Source organism: Rhipicephalus sanguineus, chromosome 4 (genome assembly GCF_013339695.2).
Source record: "Rhipicephalus sanguineus isolate Rsan-2018 chromosome 4, BIME_Rsan_1.4, whole genome shotgun sequence".
In the NCBI taxonomy this organism is placed as follows: domain Eukaryota; kingdom Metazoa; phylum Arthropoda; class Arachnida; order Ixodida; family Ixodidae; genus Rhipicephalus; species Rhipicephalus sanguineus.
In genome coordinates, this window is record NC_051179.1 from 180,702,241 (window position 1) to 180,718,797 (window position 16,557).

At 45.0% G+C, this 16,557-nt stretch overlaps 1 protein-coding gene across 1 annotated transcript in view; it reads right to left on the bottom strand.

Moving 5' to 3' along the window:
- Window positions 1–2,087: 2,087 nt before the first annotated feature.
- Window positions 2,088–16,557, bottom strand: part of LOC119390945 (monocarboxylate transporter 12) — a 103,326-nt gene continuing 88,856 nt past the window's right edge. Inside the window, exon 5 of the mRNA XM_037658657.2 lies at window positions 2,088–2,610. Coding sequence (XP_037514585.1) covers window positions 2,462–2,610 — 149 coding nt within the window. The 3' untranslated portion in view covers window positions 2,088–2,461. The remainder of the gene's footprint in view (window positions 2,611–16,557) is intronic.

Below are 16,557 nucleotides of genomic sequence, written 5' to 3' on the forward strand. Positions count from 1 at the left end.
AATAACAGAACTAATGCGTATAAATAGTTTTTTATTCGCACTATAGAAATATGGAATGCTTTACTCGCACATGTTAGATCTTTACCACTTGCTGAATTCATTTTGTACGTTGCTGATAATTGATCATGTTTAGTTGATAGAACGGCACCTTGGGCTAGTTGGTGATTTAGAATCGACATAATTTCACAGCGCAAAATGAACGAGGACACATGAAACGACACATGTTTAGTACATTTTGTGTTGTATTGCCATTTTTGTGTTTACAACCTCCACTCCAGCGACAGCTCTTCAAGTCTGCAGTATGTTGAAATAAATAGAATAAAACAAATAAGTGTAGGAAATTTATTAGGACTTGATCCTGAGGCAGCAGCGTCGGCGCTGCATGTCCACTGTCTGAAGCACCACTTGTGACGCCGATGCAAATGCGCTGAAATCATAAACGTTGTGTATCTTGCGGTTCTGGAGCTTCCCGCTGTTATTGTGTGCTTTCGAATACAATGCCGCACGTATATATTTTATTAATGAGAACGATGTAGACGAGTAGGTTTACATCGCTACGAACAGCTGACAGCTGTGCAGGCAGACCGCGTGACCATGAGAATAAAATATTGGCCCCGATAGACGTCGTCGCATACGGACGCACGAAGCTTTCGTTCTGAGTGTGGATTATATGTTTTGATGGATTAGCTGGAAGACTCAAAGCATCTATAGGGTACTCTATAGGGTGCTCTATAGGGTACTTCATAAGGTACCGGCCTGATGACTTGCAGCATGTAAAAATAAATAATTAAAAATTACAATTCCCATTTCGCAGGAAATCGCTACACATCATTCTAAACAGCGCTGAGTGATTGTCCCAGTTAACTGAGCTGCGTAAAAAAACGCACCAGGCCAACACCGCCCGGTTCAATGACTAAGCCGTACCGGAAATCCCACACCAGATGGTGCATTGTTGCTTTGTTCACAAACAGTGAAATGATAGTGCAAGAGAATCGACTACAAGAAAGGTTTGTGAGAGAGTGCTGTCTTCTCTTTTTGTATTCGTCTTCGTGCGCTTTGATAAGTCAAACCAAGCGAAATGATAATAATAATTGTGGGGGTTTAAATTTCGAAAACAGCGATGTCATTGTGAGGGACACCGCAGTACAGGGTTCTGAAAATTTTCACCTCTTGCGGTTCTTTAACTTGCACCTAAATGTAAGAGACGGGCCTTAAGCATTTCGCCTTCATTGGAAATGTGGCCGGTGCGGCCGGGATTCCATCCCCTGAACTTCGGGTCAGCAGTCGGGCACCATATCCATTAGATCCCAAAGGCAGGTACAAACAGCGAGACCATCTATATGCCAGTTATCTCTTCATCATATATGCGGTCTCCTACACAGGACACCAACTCGAAAAACACCACAGGAGACATGGAATATTGAAGAGACAAACCTTTTAATTGATTCAAAAGGCGAACTGCGTTTCTGTGGAAAAATGTATAGTGAATTAATATCGGTTTGGACAGTTTTTGAAAGGCTTATTGGCTGTACGATAGATAAGGCCGAAAAGTTGGCCCTGCTGTCTGAAAGTTTTTAGTTATGGTGGCAAGATGTTTACGCACAGGGGAGGTTTGTGAGAGAGTGGTTTCTTTAGTATGTAGCCTTCTTCTGTCTACCTGCGATAAGTTGAGATGGTTGTAGGCGTGTGCTACGTGTCTTTTCGCACGCCTGTTTAAAAAGTGGGGCTGTTTTAGGTTGAACGTTGCCAGCTTGCCAAATTTTCAAACGTGATCTGGCATCTATGGTCTTTTTTGCTTAGCATTCGTTCTCTTATACACACGGAAGCTGTGAGCCAGCTGTTGGCTGCGCGTGCTCTTTGACTTCGTTTAGTATCAGGAAAAAAACAGCAGCGCAACTGGTTTCGCGTTAAAAATAACTCATATGCGAATTTTCATTTAAAGCATAATTTTAATGAAATTAATTATTTGCGACTAAATAAACAAGGTGAACTCTTCTATGAAGGACGTGAAAATATCATCATTTTTAGGGTGTCATCAATTACTTCGGTGTGTTCATATACCCAGAGTATAACATTTTTTTCATGAAACCTGCTTCGAGTAAAACGTGAAGCCGCAGCTCCTTTAACTGGAGCTCACATGGAGTTTTTCTTACGTGTTTTTTATGTTCCAATACAAAGCAAGATCACTGAGTTATGTCGACTGCACGTATTTGCCTTGGTAAATTTAGTACCGGGCAGCTCTTGTGCTTTGATTACACACCTCTGACTTTCTTGATTTCGGATAGGCAGTGGACGGGTGGGCAGTGATATGGGCAATATACATTTCTACTTCATAGAATATCTGAATGAGATCAAAATTAAACAGCACAGTTTCCGAAAGTTTCGTTAAATTTCAACCCGACAGCCCTCACAACGTTGAGGTAGGCAATAATGGAAGCCAAGTGCACTAGCAGATGCAGGTTTAGCCCTCTTGCACGTCGTTCGTGGGACGTGAGGCGAACCTCCTTGATGAACACACGGAAATCAGAAACACGACCGCCATACCAATGACCATGCCAGCCAGTATCCTAAAGAGGTTGTCGTAGGCTCCACTGATGTCGCGGAAATATCCTGCAAATAGGAACAAGAATCTAAATGTAGCAGTTTACAAACCAATAGCAGAAGTAATAAGATTGAAAATGTCCTCTTTTTCGTTGTTCCTTGTTGGCGAATACAAAAGAGTTGTGTTTCTCTGATGACCTAATAATGGCAGACGTAAAAGCGCTGAAATAGCTTTACTAGTACGGTTGCTTAAACAAGCTCATTTACTTGCATCTGCAACTTGGAATATTGGCTTGGTGCATTGCTTTGACTCATTCGGTTGTCAACCTGAGAACTTGCTCAAGGAAGCGCGCCATATGCCTGTAAGTTTATCAGGAACGTAAAATCTCCGAGTCTTTTCCAATTTGAGAGCTGAAAATATGGTGAACAATATAGACAATGCTTAATATTTGCTTCAACATTAGTAATGTACTGAAGAAAGTAGAGACATTTTCAGGCAAAGAGAAAATCTTAGCAATTATGTCTACTGGTCACAAGTTTACTAATAACAGGTTTTGCACGGTTTGCGTGAGTCATTTGTAAAATTCTGTAACAGGCTCCGAAGTTCCGTTTTAAGTTGTGATGGTCTTATGATATCGCTCTCTTTTAAGCATGGTAAAGAATATAATGGTCTTGGCAGAAACTGCCAATGTCAGAATCATCTCTGCGTGTCTCATTTCAGCACAAATTATAGTGTCACAACAACACAAAACGCGCAAAGTCCTCGCCCATTTTGTGTTCATGTGTCATTCGTCTCTGTGCATCCATGCAGCACATCGTGACACTTCACTAACGAGGTATGCTTCCTGACGCCACCATCACATAGAGGAGCACGGGCCCAGTACACGACAGTAGAATGAGCCACCCACATTTAAATAAAACAAGGCTGCACGTGCCGTTTTATCACTACGTAGGGAAGGAAAAAGGTTGCTAGCTCTTTCAGTCTACTTCACTCAAATTTAGATAGATTGAGTTCGAAAAAACAGGATGGATTGACATAACGGGTCGGAATACCAGCACTTTGTGACAGTATAGACGTCAGACTCTTGTGTTTCGCAAGACTCGTGGCGCCACCTGTCGGGTAAGTATTAGATAGTACAAAGACCGACTCCCTCGCACAGTTTGCTGCGAGATCAGGTACAACTAGCGAGTGTGAAACAAAGAGTCAGCTTAATATTGCGTGTGTTTGCGCATTTAACACTCAGAAAGAGAACAGTGAACTTGTCTATGCTAGTTGGCCGCACCACCACACCGCCATGAAGTGCTTGCTGGGTCACTCGTCGGAACGACGTCGAAAACAACAGCAGAGGGGACCGCTCTGCAAGCTACGAAGAAACGCCGCAATCGACACTATTGCTGCGCTTTGTATTGACATGGACGTAAAGGACTGAATACCAACGTTCAGTTTTACCGATTTCCATAGTTGTACGAAGCAGAAAGGAGGAAGCGTTGGATACGGGCCGTTGCGAGCGTGTTGGGTAGGCGAAGACCCGTGTTCTGCACAGCCGGTCGCAGTAGAAAGTGTGATAATGTGGCTCGTCTGTTCTCTTGCATAGCCCTGACGGAGAACTGTGGTAACCTTGACTATGAAGCTCAGCAGGCGCTCTGGCCGCAGTGCGTGCCGTGTAAGTCAGCAGGTAAACGCAAACTGAAGACGCGTGATAGGCACAACGCGACCTCCTATAATCTGAGTTGGTCGTAATCACACAGCATCGCGGACGTACGTTTCCAAGGCTCAGAGTACCGGTTCTAACTAGCTAGCACGTGCGTCATACAAATAAATCGCAAAATGGTGTTCGTGACCCCGTTCTGGTTTGTTTTGCCCGTGGCCTCCACGATTGCTATGGCTAACTCGGAAGCCACGGTTTTGCCTTTGGTTGTACCCCGCAAAAGTGGAAACGCTCGTGTCCCCATTTGCAGCATAAAGAAACAGAAGACAATCACCAAGAGACCATTAGAGGATGCGTAATAAAACAGCCCAATGCACAGGAAGCGAGAGATGAAGGGAGAATGCAACTGAAATGGCGAAAATTACCGGGGCCATGCGTCCCTGATAAAGCTAGCTTTGTGCCACTGATCGTAAGATGCATAGCTAAGTAAATTTATCGTTTATGTACGTACTTCACCGCCTTAGGATTACGTATACATCTGATTTTAGCGCATTCAGGTGCTAGAGAACAGATGCCGGAGGGCTTGCCTCAAACTCGTCGTGCGATGCTCGCTTGTACTTGAGAGCTGCATCGCGCCGGAATAACTGAAAATTCCTGAGCACTGTACCCGCTATTCGCTTTGATGAGCTTCTTACTTTCTTGAAGCGTGGAGTGGCGGATGAAGCTTTCCAGGCCTTTGATTTCCAGAAAACAGCGCCTCGACACCAATGAAAGAGGGGGAGTTCTATTGTGGCCTATACAAATTCGCTTGCGGATGGCTCTATTTGTACTACCCAGTTAGCGCCAGCGCTGCGAAGAGGGCGCTGGTGGCGGTGCTTTTCCCAGCGCCAACTGGGCAGAGTCTGACGTATATGGCAGTCATGCTCAGGGTAAAGAAAATTATTTATATTCGTGATACGGTAATGTCCCAACGTACCACTTTTGGTATATATCAAGCCAACAAAACGGCCGGGAGTGCACCATGAGTGTGGAATGTAAATCATTCCGTGCACGAATTGCACGTCATGATTTCTATGTTATGGCCTGTCACATATTTTCGTCATACAATCACGTGGCGCAATATCAGTTTTCGCATATATTCACTCAGCGAAACAGCCGCGGTAGCGCACAATTAGGGTGACATGTATACCATTCCGTACAGAACATTTGTCTTGTGATTTTCATGTTATTATCGGTCACGTATAATCACGACGCGGGACACAAATTTTGGTATATAATAAACTGGCGAAAAGGCCGCGAGCACACCATGAGCGCGGCATGTAAATCATTTCGCACAAGACATGCATGTCATGATTTTCGTGTTAGCACATGTCATTTATGTTTTTCATATAGCCACTTTGGGCAATACCAATACTGGTACATATTAAGCTAGCGAAACGGCCGCGAGGGCACCATGAGCGTGGAATGTAAATCATTGCGGACATGACATGCGTGTCATGATTTTTGGGTTAGCACCTGTCATTTATGTTTGTCATATAGTCACGTCGGGCAATGCCAATTTTGGTTCTTGGTAAGGATTTGCCAGAAGCACTAAAAGAAAGCAGAAGAAACCGAGACAAGCAAAAACAGACAGGAACAGTAAGGATCATGGAGGGATTCAGCATCCTTCCTGCCCCAGTCTATTTTTTCTTGTCACGGTTTCTTCTGTTTTTTCTGGTGCTGCTGGCACTTCCTAACTATAAGTATGTACCAACTTGCTCAACAAGCCACCCTAATGAACCAATTTTGTAATATATTGAGCTAGCGAAAGGGCCGCCAGCGCACCATTAGCGTGGCATGTAAATGATTCCGGACACGACGTGCATATTATGATTTCCTTGTTATGACCTGCCATTTGGTATGCATCCCATTAACGAAACGGCCACGAGGGCAAGAAGTCGTAGATAGATAGATAGATAGATAGATAGATAGATAGATAGATAGATAGATAGATAGATAGATAGATAGATAGATAGATAGATAGATAGATAGATAGATAGATAGATAGATAGATAGATAGATAGATACGCTGAGACTGGCAGAAGTTCGCTAAGAAATGCGGCGTATTTCAAAGGTTTCTATCTCTTTCGATCTGCCTCACTCAATTTTAGAGATTTTTACTTCGCAAAAACAAGATGCACGGATATAATGGGTCGGCGTACTAGCGCTGCAACGTTATGGCAGTTATGTTCAGGCAAAAGGATAGTATGCGCCGATAGCGGTGTGGTGAAAGAAAAGAATGACTTATGCTGTAAAGAGCAGTGCCTGACCTCAGAGCAAGAACGAGTTAATATAATTTCGAGAATTCAAAAGACAGGTGCAATTTACAAGTAAGCGTTCCAAATTCAAAAGTCCTCCTTCTATCACCACGTTGGTCGGCGATAAATAATTCTTGAATTGCCAATTCAATGTTTCTTCGCGTTACTTTTCGTGGGCCCGATTGAGGCCGACGAGCTACAGTGTTCTCGCTTTTTCTCATTGCAGGCTGAAACTTTCCTTGGAGGCCTTGGTACTTGTGAAGTTGTAAACACGTTAGCATTGACCCAATTGTGGCTTTATTCAGGCTTTCTTTGAGTGCTTCTGGCAAATCCTTACCAAGAACCAAAATTGGCATTGCCCGACGTGACTATATGACAAACATAAATGACAGGTGCTAACCCAAAAATCATGACACGCATGTCATGTCCGCAATGATTTACATTCCACGCTCATGGTGCCCTCGCGGGCGTTTCGCTAGCTTAATATGTACCAGTATTGGTATTGCCCAAAGTGGCTATATGAAAAACATAAATGACATGTGCTAACACGAAAATCATGACATGCATGTCTTGTGCGAAATGATTTACATGCCGCGCTCATGGTGTGCTCGCGGCCTTTTCGCCAGTTTATTATATACCAAAATTTGTGTCCCGCGTCGTGATTATACGTGACCGATAATAACATGAAAATCACAAGACAAATGTTCTGTACGGAATGGTATACATGTCACCCTAATTGTGCGCTACCGCGGCTGTTTCGCTGAGTGAATATATGCGAAAACTGATATTGCGCCACGTGATTGTATGACGAAAATATGTGACAGGCCATAACATAGAAATCATGACGTGCAATTCGTGCACGGAATGATTTACATTCCACACTCATGGTGCACTCCCGGCCGTTTTGTTGGCTTGATATATACCAAAATTGGTACGTTGGGACATTACCGTATCACGAATATAAATAATTTTCTTTACCCTGAGCATGACTGCCATATACGTCAGACTCTGCCCAGTTGGCGCTGGGAAAAGCACCGCCACCAGCGCCCTCTTCGCAGCGCTGGCGCTAACTGGGTAGTACAAATAGAGCCATCCGCAAGCGAATTTGTATAGGCCACAATAAAACTCCCCCTCTTTCATTGGTGTCGAGGCGCTGTTTTCTGGAAATCAAAGGCCTGGAAAGCTTCATCCGCCACTCCACGCTTCAAGAAAGTAAGAAGCTCATCAAAGCGAATAGCGGGTACAGTGCTCAGGAATTTTCAGTTATTCCGGCGCGATGCAGCTCTCAAGTACAAGCGAGCATCGCACGACGAGTTTGAGGCAAGCCCTCCGGCATCTGTTCTCTAGCACCTGAATGCGCTAAAATCAGATGTATACGTAATCCTAAGGCGGTGAAGTACGTACATAAACGATAAATTTACTTAGCTATGCATCTTACGATCAGTGGCACAAAGCTACCTTTATCAGGGACGCATGGCCCCGGTAATTTTCGCCATTTCAGTTGCATTCTCCCTTCATCTCTCGCTTCCTGTGCATTGGACTGTTTTATTACGCATCCTCTAATGGTCTCTTGGTGGTTGTCTTCTGTTTCTTTATGCTGCAAATGGGGACACGAGCGTTTCCACTTTTGCGGGGTACAACCAAAGGCAAAACCGTGGCTTCCGAGTTAGCCATAGCAATCGCGGAGGCCATGGGCAAAACAAACCAGAACGGGGTCACGACCACCATTTTGCGATTTATTTGTATGACGCACGTGCTAGCTAGTTAGAACCGGTACTCTGAGCCTTGGAAACGTACGTCCGCGATGCTGTGTGATTACCACCAACTCAGATTATAGGAGGTCGCGTTGTGCCTATCACGCGTCTTCAGTTTGCGTTTACCTGCTGACTTACACGGCACACACTGCGGCCAGAGCGCCTGCTGAGCTTCATAGTCAAGGTTACCACAGTTCTCCGTCAGGGCTATGCAAGAGAACAGACGAGCCACATTATCACACTTTCTACTGCGACCGGCTGTGCAGAACGCGGGTCTTCGCCTACCCAACACGCTCGCAACGGCCCGTATCCAACGCTTCCTCCTTTCTGCTTCGTACAACTATGGAAATCGGTAAAACTGAACGTTGGTATTCAGTCCTTTACGTCCATGGCAATACAAAGCGCAGCAATAGTGTCGATTGCGGCGTTTCTTCGTAGCTTGCAGAGCGGTCCCCTCTGCTGTTGTTTTCGACGTCGTTCCGACGAGTGACCCAGCAAGCACTTCATGGCGGTGTGGTGGTGCGGCCAACTAGCATAGACAAATTCACTGTTCTCTTTCTGAGTGTTAAATGCGCAAACACACGCAATATTAAGCTGACTCTTTGTTTCACACTCGCTAGTTGTACCTGCTCTCGCAGCAAACTGTGCGAGGGAGTCGGTCTTTGTACTACCTAATACTTACCCGACAGGTGGCGCCACGAGTCTTGCGAAACACAAGAGTCTGACGTCTATACTGTCACAAAGTGCTGGTATTCCGACCCGTTATGTCAATCCATCCTGTTTTTTCGAACTCAATCTATCTAAATTTGAGTGAAGTAGACTGAAAGAGCTAGCAACCTTTTTCCTCGGTAATATCGCGCACATCATGACACGCCTGTCATGTACAGGATGATTTACATGACATGGTCTCGGGGCACTCGCGGCCGTTTAATTAGATGAATACATACCAAAATTGGTACAAGGAGGTTTTCTGTATGGCGGACGTAAGTGAAAGGTGGTAACATGAAACTCTTGACATGCATATCATGTAGGCCGTGGCATACGTGCCCCGCTCATGGTGTCTTGTGGCCGTTTTACTTTCTTGACAAGTACTAAATTTAGTATAGCATGACGTGGCCGGATGAAGAACATAAATCGCAGGTGGTAACATGAATATCATGGCATGCATGTCATGTACAGCATGATTTACCTGCTACGCTCATGGTGCGCTTGCGACCGTTTCGCTAGCTTGATATGCACAAAAATTGGTATTGCGTGAGTGACTGTACGACGAACATAAACGACAGGTGGTAACATGAAAATCATGACACGCATTTCAATTTCTGTTCAACATGAATTACATGCCACGCTCATGGTGCGCTCGAGGCCGATTCGCTAGCTTGGTACACCCCAAAACTGGTATTTTGTGACATGACTGTACGACGAACATAAATGAGAAGCGGTAACATGACAAGCATGACACGCATGTAGTATACGCCCTGATTTAAATGCCAAGCTCATGTTCTACTCGCGACCGTTGCGGTATCTTGAATTATTGAAACATTGGTACTGCGCGACGTCACTGTGTGACGAACATAAATGACAGGTGATAACATGAAAGTCGCGACATACAAGTCCTGTAGGGCTTGATTTACAAGCCACGCTCATGGTCTGCTCGCGGCTGTTTAGCTTGCTTGACATACACCAGTAATGGTACTACGCGACGCGACTGTATGATGAACACTAACGGCAGGCAGTAACATGGCAATCATGACATGCATTTCACGTACAGCATGATTTACATGCCACGCTCATGGTGCGCTCGCGCCCGTTTCCCTAGCTTGATATACACCAAAACTGGTATCGCGCGACGTGACTGTATGACGACGATAAATGACAGGTCTTAACACGCAACTCATAACATGTATATCATATGTACGGCATGATTTACATGACACATTCTTGTTGCGCTTCCGGCCGTTTTTTAACTGAATACACACCAAAATGATTATGGCATGACATGAGAGCGTGACGAACATAAATGACAGGTCATGCATTGTGTATACCAGAAATACGTTTCATTATATAAAAGATTGCACATACGTGAATGCATGACAAATGTGGGATATATAGTGAACTAGATGTCATGACACGAATGATTTCATTTTCCTCAAGGAGAAACAAGTCGATGTATGCAGCTCTCTGGCTGCTTCGTATTACTTCGATTACCATAGTGCATGGGATCTGCCGGGGTTTTTTGGGAGCGGATGCGAGGGAGAAAAGATGACATCGTAATAACTTCTCTAGCGCAGACTGACACACGGCCAAAGAGAGGTGACGACACCAGCGCTGGTGTCGTCCCCTCTCTTTGGCCGTGTATCAGACTGCGCTAGAAAAGTTATTACGATGTATTTGTACGAACTAGCTCGCCCTTCAGTATTATTCGAGAAAAAATAACATACGGCTGGATCCGAGAACAGTTACAGCGATCACTAATATCGAGCCGCCTGAAAATGCCGGTGATATGCACATTCCTTGATTTCGCAAATCATTGCGGACGGTTTATTCCAGACTTAGCAGATAAGAGAGGTGTGGAAGTGGGCTAGTTGGTATTCCTAATATTAAAACTTCAGCGCAAAACGTGCACTGCAGACAAGCAAACTACGCTTGTCATCATCGTTTCCTGAGACGGTGACAAGGCTACTGCTAAAATTTTGTGATCCCTATTTGTCTCTCTTAGCCTACAGGGACACCCTGGGACCACTAGGCAAAGCGCCAGCGGAGCTGTTCATGGGGCGGCAGCTTCGTACAAACCTGCTTCTTCCCCCAAGCAGGTTGATACCAAAGGCGCCAACGCTAAAAGCAGTGCAGAAAAAGAATATAGTTGCCCGGTATAGCCAGAGACAAATTCATGCAAAAGACCTGACATTTGGGCGAGTTCGATTCTCATAACATATTGAATGGATTCAGCGCGATACAACGAGGACCAGGACAGAGGTGTTCGTCTCTCTTCTTCACCTCTATCCTCGTTGTATCGCGCTGAATCCACTCAGTATGTTTAACAAAGTTATAATCGCCGCCAGGCTACCCGCCAGCTTGTACCATTGGCTCCTGGTGACACTATCTGGGTCAAGAACTGCAGAGGGGAAGGCATCATCTGCTGACGGGCTTAACGGCCGCGGTCGTATGTCGTCGATTTGGAAAGTGGCGTCCAGGTCGAAAGCAACAGCAAAATGCTAGTCAAGCAAGCGCTAAGCAGATTTCCACACTGGTACGACGAGTCTTACGACTTTCCCCTAGCCTGGAAAATGCAGACGCTAGCGACCAGGCTAACTCCCAGGCCCTCCGATGTGATAGCACAGAGGACCAGCGTAATGTTTCGCTGCCGCGGGTTTAAGGGGAATACGCCACACTATTCGGTAATTCTAAGAAAACCAGACCGTTACAGTATTTCTTAAAGTAGGACAGCATGTTTCTTTAGACTCTGTTTTGGCTCTTTTTACTCAGTTCGGTCTGATTGAATGTAATGGAATATGTTTCTTTTTACGATGTTTACCTGTTTTTTTGTCGAAGGTTGTTCTATCTTCAACGGGGAGATGGGGCGTAATCGTTCATGTGTCATCGTGTTTACTTCTTGCCATTTAGCCCAGAGATACAAACAGTGTAGTAAACGTTCTCATGGAACACTCCACACATAAGCCCAGCTTAAGAAAAACATTGCTAAACGCAGCGCAATAAACATGAACACAGAAAAGGAGCACACTACACAGCGCCAGCGAACAACTCAGACGTGCTGAAGAACACACACGTGTATACACCAATGGAAACAAACACAAGATCAGAAACAAAGTTCATAGTTTCGCGTCAAGAGCAAAGCATTGAATACGATAGCCAGAAATTGGAATGCCACAGGAAGAACGACAAGCAACAAGAAACTTGGTGCGCACTGCTCAAGCACGAAGGATGCAGGAAAAGAAAACACACAAGGCGAGCGCGAACTAACAACTGTCACAGCTAGACACTTGCAGCGCGCTGCTCAAACACAAAGAAGGATGTGCGAAAAAACGCTCAGGTGCCCATAGGACGAGCGCGAACTGTCACAGTTGTTACTTCAACCAACCCCTACATTGCCTCTTCTAGCTAGCAGATTACTCCTTTCGCATACATGGCCGCTGCAGCGAGCGAAATGACCTTCGTGTGATCTATAGCTTCAACGCAAACTTTGCGGTGAAAGCACGAGACGTGCAAAACTCCCCCTCAAGAGATATTCGCGCGAGCACGGTCGACCACGCCCTGTATGTCAAAGAACTCTCCAAGAAAGGCCGAGTGGTGCTCAGGAAACCTTGTGTCTACTAGGCGCTCAACCTGTCTTGCGAAGCTTTCTCCCGTAAGATGGGGACACGACTTCCTGAGTGATGCCCTCATGCAGGACACCGCCACATCAGCTTTCACAAGCTTCGAGATCCCCGAACGGTAATATATAAAGGGCTTCGTGCTACGGGGAGCATACATCGAACACACAATGATTGAGCGAGAGATTGAAGAGGCGTTTTCGCAAGCTTCGCAAGACAGGTTGAGCGCCTAAGGGATTCAGGGTTGCCTGAGCACCACTTGCCTTCCTTGGAGAGAGGCTTTTCCACAAAATGAAGAGGGAAGCAAGAGGGTCACAAGAGGGCACTAATAGTAACAGGGTTCCTTTTGTATGCCTTATGTACCTTCACCGGGTCTCACATCGTTTAAAAATGGTGGGGGCCGGTAATGGTTGTAATGTGGTTTTTTTAGGTGGCAACAAGCTTTGCCAGCTTTGTGCGGTGGTAGACACGAAGCTGCAGCTTCACGGTCGGGAGAACCACGGGTGCGACATCAAGCATCGGGAAAAGTTAGTTCTTTGCGGCAGGAGAGAGGTAAAAAATTCAGCAGATCCCACGTACCATGGGGCATGGGGCACGAAGCTGACTGGCGTAATTTTTTACATTCAGCGAAACGTTATAAAATGGTATACGCACCCACATATGTTAAAGAGTCGCACATGTGTTATATAATCAGTTGTTTACAGTTGCATAACGATGCCAACGGCAACATGGGTATCATCATAACCAGACGCGGTAGGCTGATATGTAGTGCTTATACTTGTCCGATATGATGTAGAACGCACGCATGTTTCACGAGCCCGTGTGCATGTGTGGAAGGGGTTCTTGAGAGTTCTTAGGTAGATGGCGGTGAACAGAATGTTTTGTTATTGTAACTAATGTGCGCAACGCAGACCTCGCCGATTCCGCTGCTTGTCTGTGTGTTCTGTGTCTGGCGCCTGGCGAAGTGCGCTGCGGCCTACGTTGAAGTTGCGCATCGCCGCGTTCTTATATGGGCCCACGGCCCCACACCGGCATTGAGGCAAGTTGCTGTGGACGACATAGTGCGCTTATCGCTCAAGGTTACAGAAAGTGCTAACTATTCAATTTCTCTGAGCAGAGCGTCTTTTTCGAGGTCGTGCACGTGTGCATGCGCGGCTGTCCATTGAAAGCTGTGAGCGTGAGATGATTGCTGTGGTGGCATCGAATGAAGGTGGTAGCCTGGTCCAAGACACTGCCTAGAGGCCTGTTTGCTAGCTGGGGCATGTAGTGGACAGACTGTCTGTCGAGAGATCCGGCGACATGCCGGAACCTGAAGCCACCCCTTGCGTTGGTGAGGTATAGGCCGTCGAAGCTAGCCCTGGAAATATACGTAGACAAACTTCGGTGGTTCGCGCTCTCGTATCCGTAGACCACCTGGGCGTATGTGGCCCTTTGTGATTTCTACATGGTTATGGCGTTTACTTGCGCAAGGGGAAAGTGTGTCCTCTTACACAAAACGTTTTTCTGGCGTATATCTTGGTTGTGGTGCTTCAAGGCGAAACTCAAGCGGGCACCTGGCCATTTCAATTCTAATGAGGGGTGTGCGGTAGTGATGTGCTTCGTCCTGGCTAGGACGAGAATGCCTACTGTGGACGTTGGAAATTCAAGCCCCCCCCCCCACTATACGTAAATTTGGTTATTGTATGTTTCCGTGGTCGGGTAATGCTTCAATATAGCTTGCTTAGTCATAGCAATACAAACGAAATGTTTATTACGCTCCTGTAAAAACTGAGCGAACACTGGAACCACAGACGTTAATCTGTATGACGCCTGCATCGTAGCAGTACATATGCAGTGTTTATTACATTCTTGTAAAATTAGACAGGCAGCACCGCAACCACAAATGACGTTGCACCGGCATTACGCCTGCATGGGCAGTTTTTCCAAAAGCAATCTATAGACATGACGTGGCTCTCTGATAAAATACCTGATTGCCACGCAGAATACTTGGGTTCGATTCCTGATGTGATCCTAATGTTTATTTCCATTCGTCGGGTCAACGCTGCCGATGTCGGTTTTTCATAGCGCTCTCGCATTTAAGTTACCAATGTCTCTTCTCGCCGTTCCTAAGTAGATATAAGCTGTCAATCACCATGGCGCATACCCGTACATCGCGGCCCGTGGTAAACGGGTATGTGCAACACGCGTCTGGAGGAAAGGGTTTGACGACGTACGTGACAAGATTTTCACATTATTCATGTCATGACCCGACAGTCACATTCGTCAAATCTTCGTACACTCCCATGCCGATTTTGGTGTACACCAAGTTAAGGAGGCAATCATGCGAGCACCCAGACGTAGGCGGATAGATAGATATAGATAGATAGATAGATAGATAGATAGATAGATAGATAGATAGATAGATAGATAGATAGATAGATAGATAGATAGATAGAAACGCTCAAAGTGCGAAAGGTTCGCTAAGAAATGCTTCGCATTTATTTTATACCTTTGTCACGTGGAAAGTGCTATGCCTGGCAGACGGGGTGCTGTTTAAATAATAGATTATGTTACCACAGGGCCTCTTTGAGTGGACCGCCATGTTCAAATTTTTCGATGCATTGCATGGAGTGCGGCTGCGCGCCTGAGCTGACAGAAGCAACTGTTCTCGCATGATTAAAAGAAAAGACTGAGCGAGACATTGAAGAGGAGTTTTTTGTCAGCAAATTCGGTGAAGCATGTGTCGCGAGGCCGTCAATACGGTTGCATATTATCGAATTAGATTTCCTCATTGCCACTCACTAAATCTCCTCTCATTTTGTTTGGGATGACGTGTTTGTTTTCATAATTATATATAGGTGTGTGTTCTTCAATAAATCTGAGTTGATAGTTGGCGCTGTGTAGTGTGCTCCTTTTCTGTGTCCGTCTTTATTGCGCTGCCCTTAATGATGTTACCGTACCAAGTTGCCCAGCAACACACACTTCGTAGGGAAAAACCTCACCCATACGGGCCACACCCTTTCCGCAATACTGAAAACTGGATTACTCCATATGCTCGCTTCATTATCAGTGAGCAGATGCTCTGTTACAGACGTGAAAATCTTCTGAACTTCTCGGTAGAACATGAAATAGTTACCGTATTCATCAGTAAGAAAACGTTAGGACATTTTTTTGCATATCTTCAGTAGTTCACGCCAGTGAACGTCTCTTATTTCTCAGTTCATATGTCTTAATAAAGTGTTCTTATTTCCCTTTCCTTCGTTTGCAAATGTAACTAGGCATATCCACTGTGTTTCTTTTATTACAGAAGTATGCACGCGATTTTGTGTTTTTAGTGTGCGTATGAAGTACACTTGTTTTATATAATAACAGAAAAAATGTACAACCTTGTGGCATTTGTTACCACAAAAACGCGTATTGGGTTTTCTTTCTTTTTTTACCGCATCCACAGGCATGCTGTATGCCTTCTAAGGGGGGCCTCAATCTCCGTCAAGCAAACAGTGTTTCATATTTTGTTCCGGCCTCCTCCATTTTGTGCGTAATTCACGAAAAATGGAATAAAACTGAATTGAAAATGGTAATTACTACATTTGTAACACCAACTATGGTTTCTTGGCTTGGCTTTCCATCTGGTCTTATTAACGTGTGGGTATATATATATATATATATATATATATATATATATATATATATATATATATATATATATATATATATATATAAATATGTGTGTGTGTATGCACACATGCACCACACACACACACGCACACACAGGGTGTCCCAGCTATCACGCAGCACGATTTAAAAAAAAGAGGAACGGCGTTACACGAAGCAAACGTACTGCATATTGATCCTAGTACACTAGACTAGCCACTGCTATTTGTTTTGTTAATGAGGTTTATTTCATTAGTCATAACAATATTTGTAACTCGACAAGTACTCACCTAATTGTCAAAATGTCAATGAGGCGTATGTAGGCATGTTCAAAGGACATCTAACTGCGCAA